The sequence below is a fragment of the Osmerus mordax genome, chromosome 5, assembly GCF_038355195.1.
Source record: "Osmerus mordax isolate fOsmMor3 chromosome 5, fOsmMor3.pri, whole genome shotgun sequence".
Taxonomy (NCBI): Eukaryota; Metazoa; Chordata; class Actinopteri; order Osmeriformes; family Osmeridae; genus Osmerus; species Osmerus mordax.
In genome coordinates, this window is record NC_090054.1 from 2,816,171 (window position 1) to 2,841,227 (window position 25,057).

General features: G+C 47.8%; 1 protein-coding gene across 2 annotated transcripts in view; it reads right to left on the minus strand.

Moving 5' to 3' along the window:
* Positions 1-1,974: 1,974 nt before the first annotated feature.
* khdrbs2 (KH domain containing, RNA binding, signal transduction associated 2) overlaps positions 1,975-25,057 on the minus strand; it is a 61,248-nt gene continuing 38,165 nt past the window's right edge. The window contains exons 5-12 of one of the 2 annotated variants that reach the window (XM_067236923.1): positions 19,782-19,909; positions 16,456-16,658; positions 14,834-14,842; positions 9,430-9,442; positions 6,773-6,895; positions 5,981-6,039; positions 5,828-5,832; positions 1,975-2,067 (exon numbers count right to left, since the gene is read on the minus strand). In XM_067236923.1, coding sequence (XP_067093024.1) covers positions 1,975-2,067; positions 5,828-5,832; positions 5,981-6,039; positions 6,773-6,895; positions 9,430-9,442; positions 14,834-14,842; positions 16,456-16,658; positions 19,782-19,909 — 633 coding nt within the window. The remainder of the gene's footprint in view (positions 2,068-5,827; positions 5,833-5,980; positions 6,040-6,772; positions 6,896-9,429; positions 9,443-14,833; positions 14,843-16,455; positions 16,659-19,781; positions 19,910-25,057) is intronic. The other variant, XM_067236924.1, reaches the window with a different exon arrangement.

Genomic DNA, 25,057 nt, shown 5'->3' on the forward strand with positions numbered 1-25,057 from the left:
TATACTGTATATACTCATGTTGAAGAACTGAAGCAGTACAAGTATATGACTCCTTGATGGAAGCATGCGATGTGACAGTATGGACAGTACACAGCAGTGTCATGCCTACAGTTTGTTACTGTCAAAAAAGTAAACCAGGTCAAGATAGGGGTCGAGCTGAGGGGGTCAGGTGACGGCTTCAATACAAGGGTTCAGCTTTGGTGTTTCTGGTTATGTAGGTACAGGTTTAGCTGGTGAGACATTTAAGAATATTACGTTTTAGTGTATTGTATTAACTGGTGTGTTATTCCTTCGTTTTTCATAAAAATTAGTCATTTTTTATGTTTCTAGTTAACAGGAATTAGCGGTTTTATGTCGTCTGGGGGTCTTATTCAGGGGGTTAGGGACGGGCCGGTTTACTTTTTTAAGTGTAAGTAACTTTATAACTTCCTATGACTTGGCAAACGCAGAATTAGAGTTATTATTGAGGTTACCTGCTTTATGTTTAGTCATCCTTTGAGTCCCGCGATCTATTCTCTTAAACAGAGTCAGCCTTCAGGTGTACTAGTCATAGAAAGAGAATTCAGTTTGCTAAAAGGCTTTCAGGGCTGGTCATTTAAAGCACTGGAAATTGCAGTACAAAATGCAGCTTTCTAGGGTTGAATAACCAGGAAGAAGAAGTGTGAATGCAGAGACACTGACGGCTTGCAGGTGTGAGGTGCTGAAAAGGACTGAAAGCCTTTTCTAGTCACTCAGTCATGACACTGTAGAGGTTTGAATATCTGCAATATTCACATAAGGTACATTAAGCAGTGTAGTAGCCAGGTGAGAGGTCTAAGGCATTTAGACAAAACTGAAGGTAGAATACTGTGACTTATCTTACCTCTGTCAACTCCCATGTCATTCTCAGATACAGGCTAGTACAAACAGCTCGATCAGAATTTGTCTTTAATGAGGTAAAACTTAAAGAATATGATAAGAAATCAACGTATTTATCTAAACAGTTTCTTCTCATTAACAAATTATACATTTAATATAGCTATCCAAGACTCATGAAACAATTTAGTGTTTACTTTGAAATTATTTAACCAATATTTCTTTAGTTGGGTTAATGCATGATATCTACTAATGCACAAAAAACTGACCAAGACAGACTCGCAATTTCACTTTTGAAGGACGTCCTCTATCAACCCTTTATGCAGGACCTGAAACCAGCCAGGAATTATATGATAGAAACATATGATTCAACTGGTTCTTACTTTTTTAACCAAAAACGTTTCGTCTCAATTAACAAATTATGGCAATATTGGCAAAAGAAATTAACCAATTTATGGCCACCTATTTAGAGAAGCTTACACACCGTGCTTTAAGCGTTTTTATTATATGGTTTTTATGTACAAATACAGATTAAACACAGAACAAAGCACTTGTAGTAAGCTACATACTGCACATCTCTTGAGATTTCCCTCAACCCCAACATCAAAATGTGTATTTGTTTTACAAGATCAATATGTAACATCATAACAAATATTAAAAAAAGAATGTATAAAGTCTGTCAGCTTCATACAGCGCTAGCATCCCAGTATCAACATGATGTCATCACATTGCACTAAGGGGGGCAAGTCCCACCGCATTTAGGTCTGAACCAGCCTCTTGCTTTCATGTAAGGGGGACATACAACTGTTGACAACCAGGAGCCGCACTCCAATGCATGGGTGCAATGTCAAATCAAAATAGTCTCTCTTTTTTTCAGTTTCTTTTCTTGTTGTTCTAGAAAAAGAGTCCCAAGTTATCAAAAAACCAAAGACAAAACTGCCACCGCTTGAATGGTTAGGGGTTATGTGCTTTGTGTGTGGTTCCTTGGGTGGAGAGATTCGGAGGAAGGGGCAGATTGGAGAGGGGAAGGAGGTACGCTACAACTTTGGGGGAGGAGAGGGGGGGGGACGATCGTAAGGTTGGTTGTCTTATGTTGGCGTTCACAGGTGTGAGGCACCTTCAATATCTACCATAGGGATGTTCTCTGTAGGTTGCCCGGGCCAGGCGGGTCGCCGGAGCTTTAAGAGCAGGCCGGGAGGTCATCCACTCCTCCTCTGGAAGAGGTCAGAAAACACGAGTCACATCATTTATGTCATTAACAACCACCACACTTGCAGAAGAAGTCCCTTTGTGAGGAACTGATGTTGTCAGCAGAAGACTCCAACGGTTAAGAGTGTGATTACGTGTTTTTTTTAAGCAGCTTTAAGTCAAACCGACACGGCAAGTAGAGACATGTTCAATCAGTGTCTTCAAAACAATAATGAGTCCATTTTCTCATCGCTAAACACCTAAACAAGCATTGCTGATTCTAACACAACTCTCACACAACCCCTGAGTTCTCTGGTCTGTGTTCTCACGTCTGTGTTCTCACGTCTGTGTTCTCAGGTCTGTGTTCTCTGGTCTGTGTTCTCAGGTCTGTTCTCAGGTCTGTGTTCTCTGGTCTGTGTTCTCAGGTCTGTGTTCTCAGGTCTGTGTTCTCAGGTCTGTGTTCTCAGGTCTGTGTTCTCTGGTCTGTTCTCAGGTCTGTGTTCTCTGGTCAGTGTTCTCTGGTCTGTTCTCAGGTCTGTGTTCTCTTGTCCGTGTTCTCAGGTCTGTGTTCTCAAGTCTGTGTTCTCAGGTCTGTGTTCTCTGGTCTGTGTTCTCAGGTCTGTGTTCTCAGGTCTGTGTTCTCAGGTCTGTGTTCTCAGGTCTGTGTTCTCTGGTCTGTGTTCTCAGGTCTGTGTTCTCAGGTCTGTGTTCTCAGGTCTGTGTTCTGGTCTCCGGCTACACCAAGAGCTGTTGCCGGACATGCACCACACTTCCTGGATGACACGGTCTCTGTGTCCTACATGCACCACACTTCCTGGATGACACGGTCTCTGTGTCCTGCGCCGCCGGGCCCAGTGCCGGGGCCTGGCTTCGGACCGCTCGCACTCCTCCTTTTTTTCAAATATTCAGATGACATCCAGAGCAGAGACCTCGCCGTCTGCAGCCAGTGCTGCCAGCTCCATGTCGCTAAGTGTTTATGGGGCAGAAAATCAAATCACTGGCCCCTTTGGTTTGTGTCCCCTAACTGCCCCACCCCCACCCTCTCGTGAACGATTCACGGTACTGAAAATGAATGAGTGCTGGGAGGCGGCGCTGGGAGTGGTGGCTTCGGAACAGGACATCGGGCACACAGCCAGCTTCAGCCTCTGAGCCTGTCACAAAGCCTGCGCCCACAACAGGCTCCTGCTGCAGAAGGCAGTACGCTGGCTGGCTGGCACACCCTCCCTCCTCCACAGACCCTGCGGGATCCGCTGGCACACAGCTGCCCCTCCAGCCCCACTCAGGCCCAGGCCCATGGCTGAGGCCTGCCAGCCACTGCTGACTCTGTGTGAGCACCATGCTCTGAAGCCCCTAGACTGAGTCTGTGTGAGCACCATGCTCTGAAGCCCCTAGACTGAGTCTGTGTGAGCACCATGCTCTGAAGCCCCTAGACTGAGTCTGTGTGAGCACCATGCTCTGAAGCCCCTAGACTGAGTCTGTGTGAGCACCATGCTCTGAAGCCCCTAGACTGAGTCTGTGTGAGCACCATGCTCTGAAGCCCCTAGACTGACTCTGTGTGAGCACCATGCTCTGAAGCCCCTAGACTGAGTCTGTGTGAGCACCATGCTCTGAAGCCCCTAGACTGAGTCTGTGTGAGCACCATGCTCTGAAGCCCCTAGACTGAGTCTGTGTGAGCACCATGCTCTGAAGCCCCTAGACTGAGTCTGTGTGAGCACCATGCTCTGAAGCCCCTAGACTGAGTCTGTGTGAGCACCATGCTCTGAAGCCCCTAGACTGAGTCTGTGTGAGCACCATGCTCTGAAGCCCCTAGACTGAGTCTGTGTGAGCACCATGCTCTGAAGCCCCTAGACTGAGTCTGTGTGAGCACCATGCTCTGAAGCCCCTAGACTGAGTCTGTGTGAGCACCATGCTCTGAAGCCCCTAGACTGAGTCTGTGTGAGCACCATGCTCTGAAGCCCCTAGACTGAGTCTGTGTGAGCACCATGCTCTGAAGCCCCTAGACTGAGTCTGTGTGAGCACCATGCTCTGAAGCCCCTAGACTGAGTCTGTGTGAGCACCATGCTCTGAAGCCCCTAGACTGAGTCTGTGTGAGCACCATGCTCTGAAGCCCTTAGACTGAGTCTGTGTGAGCACCATGCTCTGAAGCCCCTAGACTGAGTCTGTGTGAGCACCATGCTCTGAAGCCCTTAGACTGAGTCTGTGTGAGCACCATGCTCTGAAGCCCCTAGACTGAGTCTGTGTGAGCACCATGCTCTGAAGCCCCTAGACTGAGTCTGTGTGAGCACCATGCTCTGAAGCCCCTAGACTGAGTCTGTGTGAGCACCATGCTCTGAAGCCCCTAGACTGAGGGGAAGGAGGTAAAGGGTGAATGGGGGTGGAGGTAAGGGGTGAATGGGGGTGGAGGTAAGGGGTGAATGGGGGTGGAGGTAAGGGGTGAATGGGGGTGGAGGTAAGGGGTGGATGGGGATGGAGGTAAGGGGTGGAAGGGGGTGGATGGGGGTGGATGGGGTGGAGGTAAGGGGTGGATGGGGGTGGAGGTAAGGGGTGGATGGGGTGGAGGTAATGGGTGGATGGGGGTGGAGGTAAGGGGTAGATGGGGTGGAGGTAAGGGGTGGATGGGGATGGAGGTAAGGGGTGGAAGGGGGTGGATGGGGGTGGATGGGGTGGAGGTAAGGGGTGGATGGGGGTGGAGGTAAAGGGTGGATGGGGATGGAGGTAAGGGGTGAATGGGGGTGGAGGTAAGGGGTGAATGGGGGTGGAGGTAAGGGGTGAATGGGGGTGGAGGTAAGGGGTGGATGGGGATGGAGGTAAGGGGTGGAAGGGGGTGGATGGGGGTGGATGGGGTGGAGGTAAGGGGTGGATGGGGGTGGAGGTAAGGGGTGGATGGGGTGGAGGTAATGGGTGGATGGGGGTGGAGGTAAGGGGTGGAAGGGGGTGGAGGTAAGGGGTGAATGGGGGTGGAGGTAAGGGGTGGATGGGGATGGAGGTAAGGGGTGGAAGGGGGTGGATGGGGGTGGATGGGGTGGAGGTAAGGGGTGGATGGGGGTGGAGGTAAGGGGTGGATGGGGTGGAGGTAATGGGTGGATGGGGGTGGAGGTAAGGGGTAGATGGGGTGGAGGTAAGGGGTGAATGGGGGTGGAGGTAAGGGGTGGATGGGGGTGGAGGTAAGGGGTGAATGGGGGTGGAGGTAAGGGGTGAATGGGGGTGGAGGTAAGGGGTGAATGGGGGTGGAGGTAAGGGGTGGATGGGGGTGGAGGTAAGGGGTGGATGGGGGTGGAGGTAAGGGGTGGATGGGGGTGGAGGTAAGGGGTGGAAGGGGGTGGAGGTAAGGGGTGGATGGGGGTGGAGGTAAGGGGTGAATGGGGGTGGAGGTAAGGGGTGAATGGGGGTGGAGGTAAGGGGTGAATGGGGGTGGAGGTAAGGGGTGGATGGGGGTGGAGGTAAGGGGTGGATGGGGGTGGAGGTAAGGGGTGAATGGGGGTGGAGGTAAGGGGTGGAAGGGGGTGGAGGTAAGGGGTGAATGGGGGTGGAGGTAAGGGGTGAATGGGGGTGGAGGTAAGGGGTGGAAGGGGGTGGATGGGGGTGGATGGGGATGGAGGTAAGGGGTGGATGAGGGTGGAGGTAAGGGGTGAATGGGGGTGGAGGTAAGGGAGCTGAGCCCAGAGGCAGAGCCCAACTGGCAGCTATGCCGTGGTGGTCTAGGGAGAGGTACAGTTAGACCCATGGATGACAGAGTGGCCCTGGAGCTTCACCAACAGAGTCTGGGTTGAGCTCACATGAATACTGGACCTCACTGAATACTGATGCAGCACACTAGATTGTCGTTGTGTGGTTTCGCTCCATTGATCAACATGAGCCTCCAAACCTGTGTTATTGTGGTGCAGGGTTGGTGCAGGGGTGGGGCTTGCAGATAAGGAGTGATGAAGGTAACACTCACCATAGCTGTTGTATGTTTCATCATTGCTTCCATGGCCGTATTCATAATACTCTGAAATGCTGTGAAAAACAAAAACTTTTTAACGATTGAACGTCCAATTCCCCTTTTGACTGAATGACTGAATGGCTGTCCTTCGTCATGGATTTCAACTTAATCAAGAGGACCTGTTTGTAATACTTAAACTCATAAAACACAAAGTACATTTCACAAATCCCTATTAAATCATGCAGCACATTAATTTGGTTGAGGTAAGTGAGTTAGAGAGCTCAGCTGTAGTTGGGTTTGATGGCTCTATTGTCATGGGAACACACACAAGAGGCTCACCATAATATCAGTAATGCTGTAGAGATGATGAATGGGATAATTATGTTTAGTCAAATATTTACAAGGGTAACAGGTCTAAGCTAGAACAATACCCTGATCAAACAACATCTGCTCCCAACCACAGAAGAGAAGAGAAAAGGAGGGAGGGGAAAGGGAGAGAAGGAAAAGGGAGAGAAGAAAAATAAAAGAAGGGATGAGAAAAGGAAAAAAGGAGAGTAAAGGAACACCAAAGGAGAGGATGATGAACCAATGTGTCGACTATTCATTCATTCATTAATTGTTGTTGGTTTTCATTCATGTGTGCCCTCAGGAGGAGCCCTCTCTCCACAGCCTCAGGAGGAGCCCTCTCTCCTCAGCCTCAGGAGGAGCCCTCTCTCCTCAGCCTCAGAAGGAGCACTCTCTCCACTGCCTCAGAAGGAGCACTCTCTCCACTGCCTCAGAAGGAGCACTCTCTCCACAGCCTCCCACCTCTTGGACTGGCTGCTGTAGTTCTCTTCGTAGGTGTCGTAACTCTGGTCGTCGTATTCTCCGTCGTAGCCGTCGTCGTAGCCCTGCGGAGAGGACAACATGCTGACGTTAGTGACAGTGTCACTGGGGGAATTCAGAGGGTCTGACTTGCTTTAAATGACATGTCACGTCATTTTTGGCTTGTGCCAAAGTAGCATCTACATGAAACTTGGAGTGAAATTCCAAGACATTCAAAATGACTTCAGACAAAGACTTAACCTGCACCATAACCCCATGTGTAATTAAAATACCCCCCCCCCCCCCCCCCCACACACACACACACACAGACCTTTCAAGCCAAACGTGCAGCTTTTAACACAACAGTGTTTATCTGAGCACCGAGCATTGCCCCGTAGCTACTCCCTGTCTGCTGGGACACTAATTGCTGAAGGACGGAACATTAAAAAATCAATGCTTAATTCCATGGCTAGAGAATCCCATCTACACATCCACGGCCCCGGAGTGGAACAGGCGACACAGCTGAATCAAGTCCCGCAAACACTATCGATCTGGCTTGTACAGGACGCGTGTCCTATGAGCTGTGTGTATTGGACGCTTCCTTGACCTGTTGACCTTGATGTTGCCGCAGTGTACAGGATGCTGTCATTGATCGCCGACTGGAGTTATAGTTAACATCAGGAGCAAAGTAACTCTATTTAAACCCTGTAGACACCAGTACACTACCCGGTCGTATAGTAATTACTATTTGTAAAACGTCTTGGGCAATAAGTAGCAAGAATTGTTCCTTGAGAGAATGTATTTAGAAGTAGAATTCCTTAAAACTGCAGTTGAATCCCTCTGAAATGTATTGTAAACAGTATACAGCAAGTGCCAACACATTGAATGAAAAGTTGTGTCATGTCATGCAGTGATCCTTGCAATTTCCATTGTAATAACTGACAAAAGCAATTGCCATCCACCATTATTGATTCCATATTTAATTTGCTTATGCTTTTGTTTTCCAGCATTTTAAATGGTATTGACAAAAATGATGGGACTCTCAACCTAATAATTAGTTGCACAGTCTTTAGAGGCAACTACTGCAATTAAATGTTTTCTGTAGCGCTCAGTGAGACTCGTGCACTTGTTAACAGGTAGTCTGGCCCACGCTTCCTGAGAAACATGCTCCAGCTGGCTCAGGTTTGATGAGTGCCTCCTCCAGACTGCAACTTTCAGCTCCTTCTATGGATGTTGGTTAGGGTTCAGATCAGGACTCATACAAGGCCACGGCAGAACGCTCCTATGTTTTGTTCTTATCACTTCTTGGATGCTTTTAGCCGTGTGTTTTGGGTCAGAATCCTGTTGGAGGATCCGTGAGCTGCGACTGAGACACAGCTTTCTGACACTGGGAGGATTCATCTGTGAACAGAACTGCTATGACTTGCCAAAAAGCTCCAGTTTGGTCTCCCAGAAGAATTGTGTCTTTCTAGCATTTTAGCAAATTCCAGTCTGGCTTTTTAATGTTTGTCTTTCAGAAGTGGAGACCGCCTGGTCTTCTTCCATGGAGACCACTCTCGCTCAAAAAGCGATTGATGGTGCGATTACAAACTGACGTACCTTCCCCTCGGAGTTCAGCTTGTATCTCTTTGCCAGTTATCCCTGGTTCGTTTCCTACCATTCACACTATCCTTCAGTTCAATCTGAGGTCAGGTTTCTTCTTGTGGCCTTGCCCATGGAGGCTGGCTACAGTTCCATGGACATTGAACTTCTTAATAATTGCAACTGTTGTCACAGGAACATCAAGATGTTGGAGATGATCCTGTAGCCCTTACCTTCACCATGCTGGTCTATTATTATCTTTCTTATCTCCTCAGATATCGGTCTCTCTTTTACTTTCTCTGGCCCATGTTCTGTGTGGTGCACACAATGATCACACAGTTATTACTTTCTTGCATTTAAATTCAAAATCACTATAATCCAACTCTTTATGATCTTTTCTAAGGGGTATTAACTTGTGTCCAGGCCATTGTATAACATCTTTGCAGAATGAAAATGCTTCATCTTTTTTCACAGCTTCTTTGCTTTATTCTATGACATACCAAAGGCATGCAAGTATACATCATGCAATAGGCTTTAATGGCATTGATTTTCAGGAGGAATTAAGCATTTTGTCAAAGAGATGAAAGGCTACCAGCAAATGTGACCACATCTGTATATGAAGTGATGGCTGTTTGTCGGTAATAAACAGACTCTACGCTACAACAAAGCTGTCCTCCCAGTTCTGCACCGGAAGCCGTTTGACACTAATCTCAGACTGGAGCAGCCATCTTTATTTCTGGCTCCATTTCCTGTGCCACAGCTTCCCTGGGTGAAGGCTCTCTCTAATCGGCATATCTGACTTAGTTAAAGCGTTTTGGTGGTGTTCAAAGTGTTGCTTCCTGTCAGTCATCATCATAATCTTCCCCTGGTCTAATCCTGGTTCTCTCATGGGGTTCCTGTCATCTCAGATTTAAGCCTCAGATCTTACTAGAAAAACATTCAATCAGTTGATTTAACTGACTTTCCAGAGACACTGTTTTTCCTCATGCAAAAAAGTAGTTTGGTGTTCATGTGAGATGAAACGTCAGTATGTGCGGTGCAGGGATGTGGGACATCACCTGTCATCATCTCATCACCACAATACTAAACTCACTTTTGCTTTCATTACTTATACCATCAAAGAAAGAGTTATTGTACACATGTTCAAAACCTACTAGATAATCCGAACACTAACCTAAAAATATATTCATATTAGTTACATGTTGGTTAGTGCAGAAGTTTATTTTGATGGGAAAGTGTTATGTAAAAATGCCTTTCGGTCAAGACATAGGTGCTTAAATGTGCTTTCCATGGATGCAGTCTCCTGAAAGCTGAAACACAACAGAACTTGAAAAGTTTCATCTCTGGCCACTTGTAATGAAAGTGCAATAACTTTGTTCATGGGGTTTCTCCAGGCTCCAGGCTGTTTAATAACCATACACTCCCTCTCATAAAAATCATAAAATATAGTATGCAGCCGGGAAAAAACCAAGATTAAAAAAAACATACCGATCAGAATATTTATTTTATTTTGTTGGCTATTGCAGATTAAAATTCTGCTAGGGGCACTCGTGTGGATTTATATGTATGAACATGGATTTGACTAAATTAAAGTTAAGGATTATGTCAGGGATTACGTTGTACAGGAGATATAATGCCACTTTCTTTCTCTCGCGGTCTTCTCCCCAGAGCAGGAAGGGTCAGAAGCCCTCATATCTCTCTAATTGACCGTTTTGTTAACCTTCCCGTCTGGATAAACGCCTCAATTCGCCTCAGAGCTGATGAATGAAGCCGCCAGATAGGGCCTGAGAGGAAGGTGTCAGTGTGCAATCGTTTGGATGAGTGCGTACTGTATGACTGGTTCCTTTCAATGCTATTATCACGTAGAAACGCGGAGGGAAATTAGCCCCCTGCAGTTCTTGCTCAACTGTACTCCCATTAACTTAGTGAAACATCAAGAGTGCTTCAGCACAGTTTTATAACGCTTTTTTACGGTTGTTATGGCTTTGAAAGAAAGTGGGCAATAAATAAAACGGCACCAGGCAAGATCGCCCCCCTGCCCTCTCCCACCCCTTCCCCCTGCCCCCCACCACCTCCTCCTCACCCCGACGCCATATAAGGGTTCTTGGGGGTCTGGGCAGTACAGCAGGGATGGTGTCCTGCTCTGTTTCTGCAGACTGACCGCTGTGTCAATACCTCTTATCATTACAGAGGGTGCAAATTTGTTAACAGCAACCTCACATCTCAGCTCCCTGACCTTTCACGCACCCTCACCAACCATAGAGGCCACGGAGGCTGGAGGACGCTGGGGAGGGCTAAAGAAGGCTGGGGGGGCCGGGGGAGGCTGGGTGGGCCTAGGGAAGGTTGGGGGGTGGGGTGGCTAGGGGAAGCTGGTGGAGGTTGGAGGAGGCCATAGAGGCTAGTAAAGGCCGGAATGGAGGCTATATAGGCCCTGAAGGCTGGTGGAAGTTGGGCAAGTCTGGGGGAGGCTGGTGGAGCGTCCGCTTAATGAAGCCTGATACTTATATATCGCCACTCGTTTAGAAAACCAATTAACAGCAGTTCTATTGAACAAGCCGGGGAGGGAATAAATCAAGTGTTAACTCTCGAGGGCTGTGGAGTCTTGGGTCGGTGTAATTACGACCAGGCTGAGCCTCTAGGCCCTCGGTGCTGACACTCATTATCAACTGACAGCAGGAATGTCCTGTGACAGTGACTTATCTTCCTCTGGCTTGAGAACACCTGAGACGCAGAGAGACTCTGATCAGGAACCTCTTTGTCTTAGCTGCATGCCTCAGGACCCGGGAGAAAAGCACCACGCTTTGGGTCCTCCCGAACGCCTCTCCTGCCACAGCCACACACAGGAACACTGCTTTTGTGGCTCATGTCGTTGTGTTCAGGAGGGCAGTTTAGTGTAGACGGAGCGTTTCAGGTGGGCAGTTTAGTGTAGAAGTAGTGTTTCAGGAGGGCAGTTTAGTGTAGACGGAGTGTTTCAGGAGGGCAGTTTAGTGTAGACGGAGTGTTTCAGGAGGGCAGTTTAGTGTAGACGGAGTGTTTCAGGAGGGCAGTTTAGTGTAGACGGAGTGTTTCAGGAGGGCAGTTTAGTGTAGACGGAGTGTTTCAGGTGGGCAGTTTAGTGTAGACGGAGTGTTTCAGGTGGGCAGTTTAGTGTAGACAGTGTTTCAGGAGGGCAGTTTAGTGTAGACGGAGTGTTTCAGGAGGGCAGTTTAGTGTAGACGGAGTGTTTCAGGTGGGCAGTTTAGTGTAGACAGTGTTTCAGGAGGGCAGTTTAGTGTAGACGGAGTGTTTCAGGTGGGCAGTTTAGTGTAGACGGAGTGTTTCAGGTGGGCAGTTTAGTGTAGACGGAGTGTTTCAGGAGGGCAGTTAAGTGTAGGGGGAGCGTTTCAGGAGGGCAGTTTAGTGTAGGCGTAGTGTTTCAGTAGGGCAGTTTAGTGTAAACGGAGTGTTCCAGGAGGGCAGTTTAGTGTAGACAGTGTTTCAGGAGGGCAGTTTAGTATAGACGGAGTGTTTCAGGTGGGCAGTTTAGTGTAGACGGGGTGTTTCAGGAGGGCAGTTTAGTGTAGGCGTAGTGTTTCAGTAGGGCAGTTTAGTGTAGGCATAGTGTTTCAGGAGGGCAGTTTAGTGTAGACAGTGTTTCAATGTCTGAGGAGGACTAAGTTTCCAACATGTTCACAGAAGTTTTCATTTGGAGCTGTTTTTCAGAGAATAGACTAAAACGATATCGTCCATCCTGTATGGATATTGTTTAACTGGTGGTGAAAACACCTATGGAGAAAAATACTGGTTTATAGACTGTCTATGAGAGAGACTGGTCTATATACTGTCTATAGACTGTAAAGGAGAGTTTAGTCTATAGAATGTCTATGACAGAGACAGGTCTATATACTGTCTATGAGAGAGTTTAGTCTATTAGACTATGCTAGCTACTTTTTCTTTCTTTTGAAACTTGGAAACACTTTCAACACAGGCCGTTGGAGATCCGTGGAATTACAACAGAGTCGAGGGGGTTAGGGCGTTCTGTGTGCTTCTATTAGACAATCTCGTCGAGGTGTGTGTCATACATCTGTTTTATTAAACAGGGGAGTTCTGCTTGGAGAATTCCATTTCCATAATTAGTTCACCTCACAAATGTGAACTCAGCAGTGTAACCAAGCCTATTGTTAAAAAGCAATTACAGCCGATGCGCACGCCATCCTTAAAGGGACACCAGGAACAGCTCTCTTCCTGTCTCACACTGTTTGGTAGAATGCTAGATTTGTTACAGAGACTGTAGCTGAGAGCTGCACAGCAGCTTACAGCCGTGCTACTCAAGCGGCTAAACAACGGGACATCGAGAAAGGAGTCATCAGGTTTGAGGAATACGTCAGCTGAACTATGACTTCGCACATGTCTTTGATATCGAGGAAACATATCAAGTGTAGAGCGTGGAAGAAGATGTTCTATTTTGACGGTGACCTTGTGCTATATCTACTGCTCAAGGGGAAATCTATTTCTCTCTGGAAAGTCCGCCCAGGTTCTTGTGTTTAATCACATTATACCCTCCGCTGGCCTGTCTCAGAGGGGCTGCTCAGGTTTAACACTGGGGAATTCAATACACCTTTTTTGTCATTCTCCTGCAGGAGAGGTTTGTGTGATTTGTGGTCGCCCGTCAAGGCTGGGATCTCAGCCACGGTTCCTTTGTGAGAGATTTCGCTTCCAGCCACATGTACAGTACACCACAATACACATCCATTCTGTTTATATATACCGTAAATGACATCGTACTCAGGCACCTAACAACATGATATGGAAACAAGGGCAATTTATTACTGGACCGTATCGTTTTATTTTGAGGAATAACAGTGAGTATTAAATCAGAATGGAAACCATCACATTTCCAATTCTGAGGTGCCGTGGTTTGAGCTGGCTGCTTGGTACTGTACAATGAAAAAACATTAGTTTTATACAATGAAACCCCTTTAGCACAATCCTGCTTTGATTTAGTTCATCCACAGCCGAGCCCCGATTAACTGGATTTCAACAAGTTGATTCCTTTAAACAAAAGAAAGGGATAAAACCCTCCAACACAATATGTATTCACGCTCCGCCACACTGTAAGCTAGCTCAACACTGAGACAATGAAGGCTACAGAGACCCATTCAAATGTAGATCAGATGCCCTTCCAGACTTTTCCGCTGAGTTCTGCTACAGGAGCATGACTCTTACTGTCAAATACTGTCAATATCTCATTATTAGTCGTAATAAATCAGGAGGACTTTTTCTCTCTTAATTGTTCTCTCCTCCTCCCTCTTTCTATTTTGTCTTTACTCAGCCCTCCTTACCTCCCCTGTATCCATCTTCTGTATCCTATCTCTCTTTCTCCCTTTCTCTCTTTCTTTCTTTCTTTTCTTCTCGGTCTCTCCGTTTCTCTTGCTATGCACTGCAGCTCTTAATCAATAGTATCCTCTAACACGTGCAATAATGGTCATTGTCACAGTATCAGTAGAGTGCATGAGACTGACAGCTAGACAGAGTCTATTAATCACCAGAGGCCTCTGGAGACACCCCACCTCAACACGGCAACAGCGTGGCGCGCGTGTCATGCATATTCAGCTCTGGGGCCAATTTCTTAGGAGACAAATCCTGAGGAAAACAGAAACAGAACAGCACTCGGCACGGCTGATTTACCCAGCTCCGTCTCCTGGGACTCTAACCAGGAATCCTGGGAGAGGAAGGGGGAGGGAGGAGGTGTGAGGATGGACAAGGAAAAGGTAGGAGGGAAAAGGAAGGAGAGGAGGGAGAAAGAAAGAGGGAGATGGAGAGAGGAGGGAGGCAGAAGGAGAAAGAAAGAGGGAGATGGAGAGAGAAGGAGGGAGGGAGAAGGAGAACGAGAGTGGGAGCTGGAAAGAGAAGGAGAACGAGAGTGGGAGCTGCAGAGAGAAGGAGAACGAGAGTGGGAGCTGGAGAGAGAAGGAGGGAGGCAGAAGGAGAACGAGAGTGGGAGCTGGAGAGAGAAGGAGGCGGGAGAAGGAGAACGAGAGTGGGAGCTGGAGAGAGAAGGAGGAGGGAGAAGGAAGGTGGAGACAAAAGGGTGGAGACAAAAGGGTGGAGAAGGGGGAGAAGTACTGCAGCCTCCCAGGCGAGGTGGTGGTGAAAGAACACCCTGACCCACAACATCGAGAGGTCTGCTTCAGCTCGGAGAAGAACTCTCAAAAGAAAATTGAGTGCCGGAGTAGAGGATGTAGCAAGGTGAGATTCGCTGGGAGAAAAAATAGCAGCAAAGAGATGTGTTGAGGACAAACTCTTCATTCCATAATCCCCTGGTATCTGCCTCCTGTCTCCCACCTCTCCTCCCGCCCTCTCCCACAATTACTGGGAGAAAAATGCCCAGCTTTCTGACTCTCTCTTTCCAGAAACACACTCTACATCAGAACTCAATTCGGCTCAGTAATGAGACTGTGCGTTTCCCCATGCAGACAAGCCAATCTGCAGCTGCCAGCACACACGGGAGCTCTGGCACAGCGAGAAAAAGATCCTGGAGGAAATGGTGTTGCTTTTTTCCATCACGACTGGACAAAAATCCAGTTGATATTGCCCTTTTTAGCTTGTTCTGTTTGACCTTGAAAGCTGAAGGGACTGAACTGTTTATACACTATTCTGAGTGCTGAGCATCAGGATGTCTGGGTCATCTTTTAGTATCTTTTATTCCTCTTTTATATATTCCTCTTTTATTGTGAAGTTACATTTCTTTAGGTTTAATATAATTGAATAAAGTGTTGATAGAGTTTTAGATTCTGGTCAGGCCAGTCCAAATGGAGCCTTGTGTTCAGGGTCATGTTAAACTTCCCTTCTACTACTCTCTGGTTCCCTCCACTGCTAAACAGCAAACTGACCCATGCTCCTGTGTGGTTGTTCGGTACAAGTCAGGTTTTGCTCTTAAACCGGAGTCAGCTGTGGATGTGACAACACAGAGACTACATAGACTGGCAGAAATGACACGCCAAGCACACGTCTGAACATCCTGACACGCCAAGCACACATCTGAACATCCTGTTGACAGGCCAAGCACATGTCTGAACATCCTGTTGACAGGCCAAGCACACGTCTGAACATCCTGTTGACACGCCAAGCACACGTCTGAACATCCTGTTGACACGCCAAGCACACGTCTGAACATCCTGTTGACACGCCAAGTACACGTCTGAACATCCTGTTGACACGCCAAGTACACGTCTGAACATCCTGTTTACAGTACTTAATTAAAAAAAGTGTTTACATACAGAAACTTCCTAGAACAGTCTTGAGTGCTGGGAGATTATCGGACAAAAGAACCAAAGAGAATTTCAATCAATGGATCCAGTCGAACCCATCAGTTTCTGTGGTCCCTACTCGCAGTCAAAACTACAACCAATCAACCAATCAACACAACCCTACCAGCATGGAGGACACCACGCAACCCTACCAGCATGGAGGACACCGCGCAACCCTACCAGCATGGAGGACACCGCGCAACCCTACCAGCATGGAGGACACCACGCAACCCTACCAGCATGGAGGACACCACGCAACCCTACCAGCATGGAGGACACCACGCAACCCTACCAGCATGGAGGACACCACGCAACCCTACCAGCATGGAGGACACCACGCAACCCTACCAGCATGGAGGACACCACGCAACCCTACCAGCATGGAGGACACCACGCAACCCTACCAGCATGGAGGACACCACGCAACCCTACCAGCATGGAGGACACCGCGCAACCCTACCAGCATGGAGGACACCACGCAACCCTACCAGCATGGAGGACACCACGCAACCCTACCAGCATGGAGGACACCACGCAACCCTACCAGCATGGAGGACACCACGCAACCCTACCAGCATGGAGGACACCGCACAAAGGCTGCCCTCATCTCAGGCCGCAGCATGAAGAAGGAGACCCGTTCCCATCACACATCCATTCAGCACACACGTTCATCCACAACGATGGTACAGGGAACGATTTGAACCGGGAACCTCTTGACCCGCAGCCAACTGCTCTAGCTCTGAACTACAGCATCGACACAGGGCGCAGCACGGCACCAAGAGGGAGCCGGAGAGATCCAGGTGATGGTGTTAAGACTCACGTAGTCTTCGTAGGCGTCATGTGTGAGGGGCAGCAGCGAGGGCCGGTATCCAGGGTTCCCTGGGGTGGCGCGGGCCCGGGGGGCTGGGACCCCCCTGGAGAGGGAGGCTGAGGGGAGGGCGCTCCGCGTGACTCCGCTCCCGCGGGGCACCACCGTCCCCCGCCCGGGGGGAGGGGGAGGGGCCGCACCGCCGCGCCCTCTGGGGAAACAGGAAACAGGAGTGAGGTTCATTGAATTATTATTTTCTTCTCTTAAAATTACTACTGTTTGAATATCGAATTTATATCCAGGAGATAGCAGAAATGTATATTCTGTGTAACATAACTTTTACAGCTATTTGTTATTGCTATTTTCCTCAAAAGACAAAACCACACACGCACAGTGCACTGAACCTCTCACTCAACCCTCCCTGTACCTCTCACTCTCCCTCACTTTTATTCTGTATACATTTACATTACATTTACATTGTCATTTAGCAGACGCTCTTATCCAGAGCGACTTACAGTAAGTATAGGGACATTGTCCCCAAGGCAAGTGAACGAGTTAAGAAAGCTTTATTGCTTGTGGCCGGCCCACAAGGAGACAACATCACACGCCATTGTGCTACAAAGTTTGGCTCCCTTGCATAGACCTGGCGCATGTGCGTGCCAGGTCTATGCAAGGGAGCCAATGAAAGAAGAGCCCTGGAACATTTGCATGCATTATTTTAACCAATGAACAGCGGGGCTGCTTAAATAGCTAGCTAGCACAACATGCTAGCAGACAAACTTTGTAGCACAATGGCGTGTGATGTTTTGTCTCCTTGTGGGCCGGCCACAAGCAATAAAGCTTTCTTAACTCGTTCACTGACTGTGCAATGCTTGATAGATTAATATTTCTGACACTCTCCCTCTACCTCTCACTCTCTCCCTCCCTCTAACTTCCCCTCTCATCGTCCCCCTCCCTCCACATCTACCTCTCACTCTCCCCTCCCTCTAACTTCCCCTCTCATCCTCCCTCCACCTCTCACTCTCACCTCCCTCTAACTTACCTCTCACCCACCCCCTCCTTCTACCTCTCACTCTTCCCCTCCCTTTTCCTCTCACCTGTGGTCTTTTTAAAGAGCTTACATTCTAACTGATGAGTCAACATTAGCAGGTGATTGGCCAGATGGCATGGGTATTGGTCAATGGCTCCATGGGTGCACTTGATTTCAATCACCTGGTGCCATTCTAACACCGATGGAACCACACCAAAGATGGTAACTGGAGGTAAGGGGACAGGAATAGCTAGGTACATAGAGTATGTGAATGTCAATCTCGAAAACACAGGTTCAAATCCCTCTCTGCACGTCGGGTTGGATGAAAGGGCCTGCTAACTGCCAGCATTACACTGAATCAAACTTCGGATATTTCCAGTTCTGTTTGATTTCAGCCTGGCTGACTCTCCCAGGAGGGGGCACCTGCTGTTTAGCAGAGCAGCCCCCTGGCTGCTACAGCCTCAGATCAGGCAGGGCAGGGAGGGGGGATCCTGGAGGGAACAGCAGTCAGGAGCAGGGCAGGGAGGGGGGATCCTGGAGGGAACAGCAGTCAGGAGCAGGGCAGGGAGGGGGGATCCTGGAGGGAACAGCAGTCAGGAGCAGGGCAGGGAGGGGGGATCCTGGAGGGAACAGCAGTCAGGAGCAGGGCAGGGAGGGGGGATCCTGGAGGGAACAGCAGTCAGGAGGTGGGCAGGGAGGGGGGATCCTGGAGGGAACAGCAGGCAGGGCAGGGCAGGGAGGGGGGATCCTGGAGGGAACAGCAGTCAGGGGCAGGGAGGGGGGTCCTGGAGGGAACAGCAGTCAGGAGCAGGGCAGGGAGGGGGGATCCTGGAGGGAACAGCAGTCAGGGCAGGGCAGGGAGGGGGGATCCTGGAGGGAACAGCAGTCAGGAGGTGGGCAGGGAGGGGGGATCCTGGAGGGAACAGCAGGCAGGGCAGGGCAGGGAGGGGGGATCCTGGAGGGAACAGCAGTCAGGAGCAGGGCAGGGAGGGGGGGTCCTGGAGGGAACAGCAGTCAGGAGCAGGGCAGGGAGGGGGGGTCCTGGAGGGAACAGCAGTCAGGAGCAGGGCAGGGAGGGGGGATCCTGGAGGGAACAGCAGTCAGGAGCAGGGCAGGGAGGGGGGATCCTGGAGGGAACAGCAGTCAGGAGCAGGGCAGGGAGGGGGGATCCTGGAGGGAACAGCAGTCAGGAGCAGGGCAGGGAGGGGGGGTCCTGGAGGGAACAGCAGGCAGGAGCAGGGCAGGGAGGGGGGATCCTGGAGGGAACAGCAGTCAGGAGCAGGGAGGCTGTTTCACTCAGAGGTGTTAGTACGCAGGGTGGGGCACCCAAGCAGAGCAGGAAGCCCTGGGGGGAGGTCCGGGGGTATAAAACTGGAAAATAAATGGAATGCTTCCAGACAGTATCACACTGGAAAGATGAAGGAGAAAGCGAACAGATCCTCAGGACGATCTGCCAGGTCTTTCACTAGAGCTGGCGCTCCATTCTGATCCAAACAGCAGAAAGACTCAGAGTTACAGCCAGGGGGGGGGGGGGGGGGGGGGGATTGGAAGTGACACATCCTAGAGCTAAATTTAACTTCTGTAGCACCGCCGGTTGAGCCAAGCTGTCAGCAAACACACACACACACATAAAAGCAACACATGCACACACACACACATGCATGCAAACACACTGTAACACTGTCAGTCTGAAGACTTGGCTAGAATGCAAGGGACAAGATATGACATAACTCAGGTCTGCAATAAGATTACAAATGAATAATAGACATCTGACATGAATAAGTTAGTGTGTGTGTGCGCGCTTCAAACCAAAGGTTTATTAAACAGCCATGAGAGGCTCGGAAGCACGTAGGTAAATCAGACCGGAGGCTTAAACCCATAAACACACACGTATATTTGCAGACACGAGTACCCTCAAAGGATAGCCCGTTCATACTGTAGAGGCCTTTTCCTTGATGGGTTACGCCATCAGGAAACACATTCGTCCACACAAGTTTACTCTTTAAGCTTTACAAATAACTAAATAACTAAATGAGTACTCAGGTCACTTAGGCTTTTTGACAATTGGTGAATACATGCTTCTTGCTGTAATTCTGTTTGGTTAAAAAAGCACATATTTGTACAAAACTGTGGGAAGGTATTGTGACAGTAATACACAGCAAACAGCTATGTAACTACAATAACTTCAATCTCAAAGCAAATGATTCAAAATATACAAAACATCCTTGGAACTGTGTTGAAGTTAGTTATGAGGAGATGAGCTGCGGTTACAAGCCAGTGTTTTAACAGGGTGTCAAGGAGTACCTGGGGGTTGCCGTGGTAGCCATCCTCAGGCCCCTCCCCCGTACGGTCCGCACTCTGCTGGTGTCATCGGACCCGTTCAGGTAGGACAGTTCTCTCAGCTGCTCCTGGCGGATCTGGTCGTTGTAGTCCTGCGAGACAAACATGAAACACCACAAACGATGACACGTGTGGTCGTCCTGGGAGTTTATTGCACAAAACCTTACAAACATCTACCTCATGGATGTTCAATCCCGGACGAGCCCCCAATTGTTACGCCCCAACTTTAGTGGCCCTATGGGGCGAACAAACATTCCACCACTGACCCAAAACAACTACTAAAACAGCCTTAAAAGTACCAAATCCATGGGATTTATTAATACAACATAATTTCACAACTACAAGACAAACATAGCAGTGCAATAAACTCCCAGGCTAAGAGGCAGCAAGACCAGCAGTCCCCAAGCTAGAAGCCTCTCTCCTGCAGCAGGAAACTGGAGTCTTTATCTGCTGCTTGATCACCTGGCCAGGTGCATCTCATCTGGCAATCATGGGGAACACAACCTGGGCGGAGCTACAGAAAAGGGAAGGGAGGTGACAAACAAAGAACACAACAAATGTGGCCGTAACAGTTACTGCTTCACATCTTTACACGCCCTTAGGAGCCAAAACACCCCAAATGCTTCAACGCCGGCACTACGGATGAATCCGCTCAGACAGGAGTGGAAGCAGAGTGCCGTTTTTCGCCTCCGCAGACAGAAAGACACTAAACACCACAGATATGTGTATATACTGTAAGCATACAGTGTATTAATAAGGATTGAGATGTTGAAAGCTTGCTGAGAGTTCAGGCAGGAAGTGTGGGAGGAAACACAACAGTACAAACTCACTTCCTATCACCTAGGAGATCCATCTTCCACATGGCAACAGGTGCTGGCTGCAGCAGCAGCCTCACATTCAGCCCACCGCACGCTTTCTGGGTGGGATGAAGTGTGTGTGTGTTATGTAAACAGTACAGGGCTGGCAAAGGGATGTGTCAACTGGATAACAACAATAACACAGAGGGGCACCCCAGTTCAGCTGTTACATCAACAACAACCGTGTCCAGCAGGTCCGCTTTCATTACAGAATCCAGACTAGTTCTTCTGTTCTTACAGGAGTATTCATGCATAATATTGGACTAAACAAGGATCCGCAGTAGGTGGTTCTGCTTTCCGAGTCACACTGTAAACCACACCTGCTCCCTACAGTGTTCATCCCTACAGTGTTCATCCATACAAACATTCCAGAACGACAAGACAGTATCGCAGCTGAAGACTCTTTCACTGTCGCGGCAGAGATATGGCTGTACTGCAGGTTTGGGAAACATTTCTCTGTCTCCCCCAGTCATTGAACATGACAAGGATTCGAATGAACGCAGATAACAGAGCGGACACGGCTTGTTTCATTATCCTGTCAGCGCCTCACACCGATAAACAGGTCCCCGCTCCTACAGCCACTTATCCTCTTCCTGTTTGTAGTGAGAATGAGATGAAAGACGATATAACTGAGAGAGAGGAGATAGACAGGCAGAGGAGACAGACAGAGAGAGGAGACAGACAGACAGAGAGAGGAGACAGACAGAGAGAGGATACAGACAGAGAGCGGAGACAGACAGAGAGAAGCGACAGACAGAGAGAGAGGAGACAGACAGAGAGAGGAGACAGACAGACAGAGAGAGGAGACAGACAGAGAGAGGAGATAGACAGAGAGAGGAAACAGACAGAGAGAGGAGACAGACAGAGAGAGGAGACAGACAGAGAGGAGACAGACAGAGAGAAGACAGACAGAGAGAGGAGACAGACAGAGAGAGGAGACAGACAGAAAGAGGAGACAGACAGAGAGAGGAGACAGACAGAGAGGAGACAGACAGAGAGAAGACAGACAGAGAGAGGAGACAGACAGAGAGAGGAGACAGACAGAGGAGACAGACAGAGAGGAGACAGACAGAGAGAGGAGACAGACAGAGGAGACAGACAGAGAGGAGACAGACAGAGAGAGGAGACAGACAGAAAGAGAAGACAGACAGAGAGAGAGGAGACAGACAGAGAGAGGAGACAGACAGAGAGAGGAGACAGACAGAGAGAGGAGACAGACAGAGAGAGAGGAGACAGACAGAGAGAAGCGACAGACAGAGAGAGTGGAGACAGACAGAGAGAGGAGACAGACAGAGAGAGGAGACAGACAGAGAGAGGAGACAGACAGAGAGAGAGGAGACAGAGAGAGGAAACAGACAGAGAGAGTCATGACTTCAAGTGAAATCATTTTGACAGCATCAATGTTCCCCCTCAAAACCGAGTCATGTAATGTAATCATGGGCCAGTCGGACTAGAGAATGATATGTTCTTTACTGTGCTGGTAGGAGAGAGATCAGTCTGGGCTATAGAATGACGTGTTCTTTACTGTGCTGGTAGGAGAGAGATCAGTCCTAGGAAGATATTAAGACTGACCTCTGGATTCAACTTCAGTAGAAAATAGCTGTGTGTATAAAACGTTGGAGATATTACGGTAACTAGCAAAAACATAATTATACCGTAGGTATGCTTTTAAGAGCACACACTCATTCAAACACACACACACACACATACTACCTTCCACTGTCACTTTATATTTTTAAATGAAATATATGCGCAATGACTCATTCTCTGGACAAACTTTTGAGAGAATTAATAAAGTGAGATGCTTCTATGGTTTGGCAGGACATAACAATCTTTGTGCATGCCAAGACAAACCTCCAAACTCAAAGTAGCCTACTTTGGGTGTTTTCCAGTCAAACTTGACAGGGGGAGAGAGAGGGAGAGAGAGGGACGAGAGAGATAAATCTTATAGAGATAAGATTCACCACATGCAAAAACTATTTGAATACAGAGTGCATGTCATATCTGTATTTATAATATGGCAACGACAGTACGAGCGTTCTGTTTGGCTAATGGGTAGTCATGCCAGCTGCGTTTTGACATCCTCGCCGGTCTGATACGGATCCTTATTGCCCTCTGACGTCATCTTCAAAATGAGCGATATAGAGTAGTCAGAGTTTTACTATCCAGATGATAATGAATACATCAACAGCGACGAGGAAATTCATAACTTTGGCAGGGACATTTTTTGGATGGTAAATAACCAGTATTTGGCTAACATAATCCCTTACATAACGACTAGGTGAATTTCACTATAATTTCGAATTGTAGAATTAGTGCGAATTTTGATTGCAATACTGTACAGCTTGTATGAATGGGACTGTTTACAAGCTAGCCGACAGCTAGCCTGGCTTTACAGCTAGCAACAACTGTAGCTAGCGTTTTGGGCCACGTTCCTGTTCTTTGAATTGGGTTATCTAGCAAGTTATTTTACAGTCCTGTCATTTGTTCTTTCTTCCTTCATAATTTTCATCCCTTTGGAATTGCGTACTGTTTTATTTCGCAGTAGTGGCCAATGCTAGACTCATTAGAGTGAGTAGGCCTATACGTTGGTTTGGGTTAGGGTTAGCCATGTACATGAACTTATTACTTATTTAGCCATTATGTTTGACTCAGTTTCTCATCACAGTTTGTTGAATGTGTTGAATGTTTCATTCCAAAATACAGAATTTTTGTTTAAATGCTAGGTTTCATCATTGTGCCAAACAAAGAATGTTAAATTCATATCCGAAAGAGAAGTCCTCCTCAGGCGGCTACTGTTACATAGGTTTTTGGAGTCTGAGACATATTGAAGTGACCAGGGTTGCCAGGTCTGTGTGACAAAACCAGCCCAATGGCCATTCAAAACCAGCCCAAAACCAGCCCAATATCAGAACTCAAAATATGCCCCTGCCAAACCATATACACTGCTTTTAAAGTCCAACAGCAGAGCTATCATTGCCAAATGTATTGTAATATCTACAAAGTAACACCAAATGTTTAGTATGCCAGCATTAAAAACAGTTTTCAATAAGTTTTCTCAGGAGACTGCGAGCATTAGTCACGTGTGCACGCGCACAGTGCGTGTGTGTATGTGGGCGTGTCCCATGTCCATGTGTGTACGTGCTGATCTGGAGTCAGTTTGGTAGGATTTGGGTATAAAAAAATATTTCATTTAAAATATGGATTTTAATTTCAAGATATTCATGTAATTTGCATGCAAAATAGGTCTACCCGAACCAGCGGACAAAAAATTCAACCCGCTGCAACACTTCAAAAGTAGCCCAATTCCGCAGGAAAACCGCGGACCTGGCAACACTGGAAGTGACACTCAAGAGCTCATAATAGTAAACTAATCCAATCATGAGCATGTCAGCATTACTTCGTAATTATTACAAGTTTTAAACAAATTATAATTATTTGTATTATTCTATGTTTAAGATTGAAATAAACTGAGAACATACGTCCATCCTTTGGTAAGAGTACTAGTCACAATCTCAACCTGTATCTAACGTATTTGGGGGGATATAATATTCATAAACTGGTTTCCACAAATAATCCATTTGAGGCACAAGCTTCTGAAATGTTATGACCATGTTAAGAGTAAAAAAAACATTGTTCACTTTTTAGACATGTTACTTTTGTGATTAGTAATTAATTGGTTATTCTTTCTTAATTGGTCATAGTTCACAAGTAGTTCTCAATGAGGATATATTTATTTAGTAATAATCAAATACCTAACAAGGAACTACCTTTGTACTAAATTTGTTATTACTTACTGCTTAGTTAATTTTGGTTCCATATTAGTTAATAATATTAAGTTCAGTGTTAATGTAGTACTACCTATTACTCCCTGCATAGCTACTCATTAACAATGGACCATTATTCTAAAGTGTTACCACGTTTTCTTTATCCACATATATTTATGTTCTTTCTTATTATTAATATTAGTTCTCTTTATTTTAATAAATGTAAATGATGTACAGACTACTCCCCTCCACAACCTCCCCATTGTCAAGACTACACCCTCCACACCATCAGCCCTGTCCAGACTACACCCTCCACACCATCACCCCTGTCCAGACTACACCCTCCACACCATCATCCCTGTCCAGACTACACCCTCCACACCATCAGCCCTGTCCAGACTACACCCTCCACACCATCATCCCTGTTCAGACTACACCCTCCACACCATCACCCCTGTCCAGACTACACCCTCCACACCATCACCCCTGTCCAGACTACACCCTCCACACCATCAGCCCTGTCCATACTACACCCTCCACACCATCAGCCCTGTCCAGACTACACCCTCCACACCATCAGCCCTGTCCAGACTACACCCTCCACACCATCATCCCT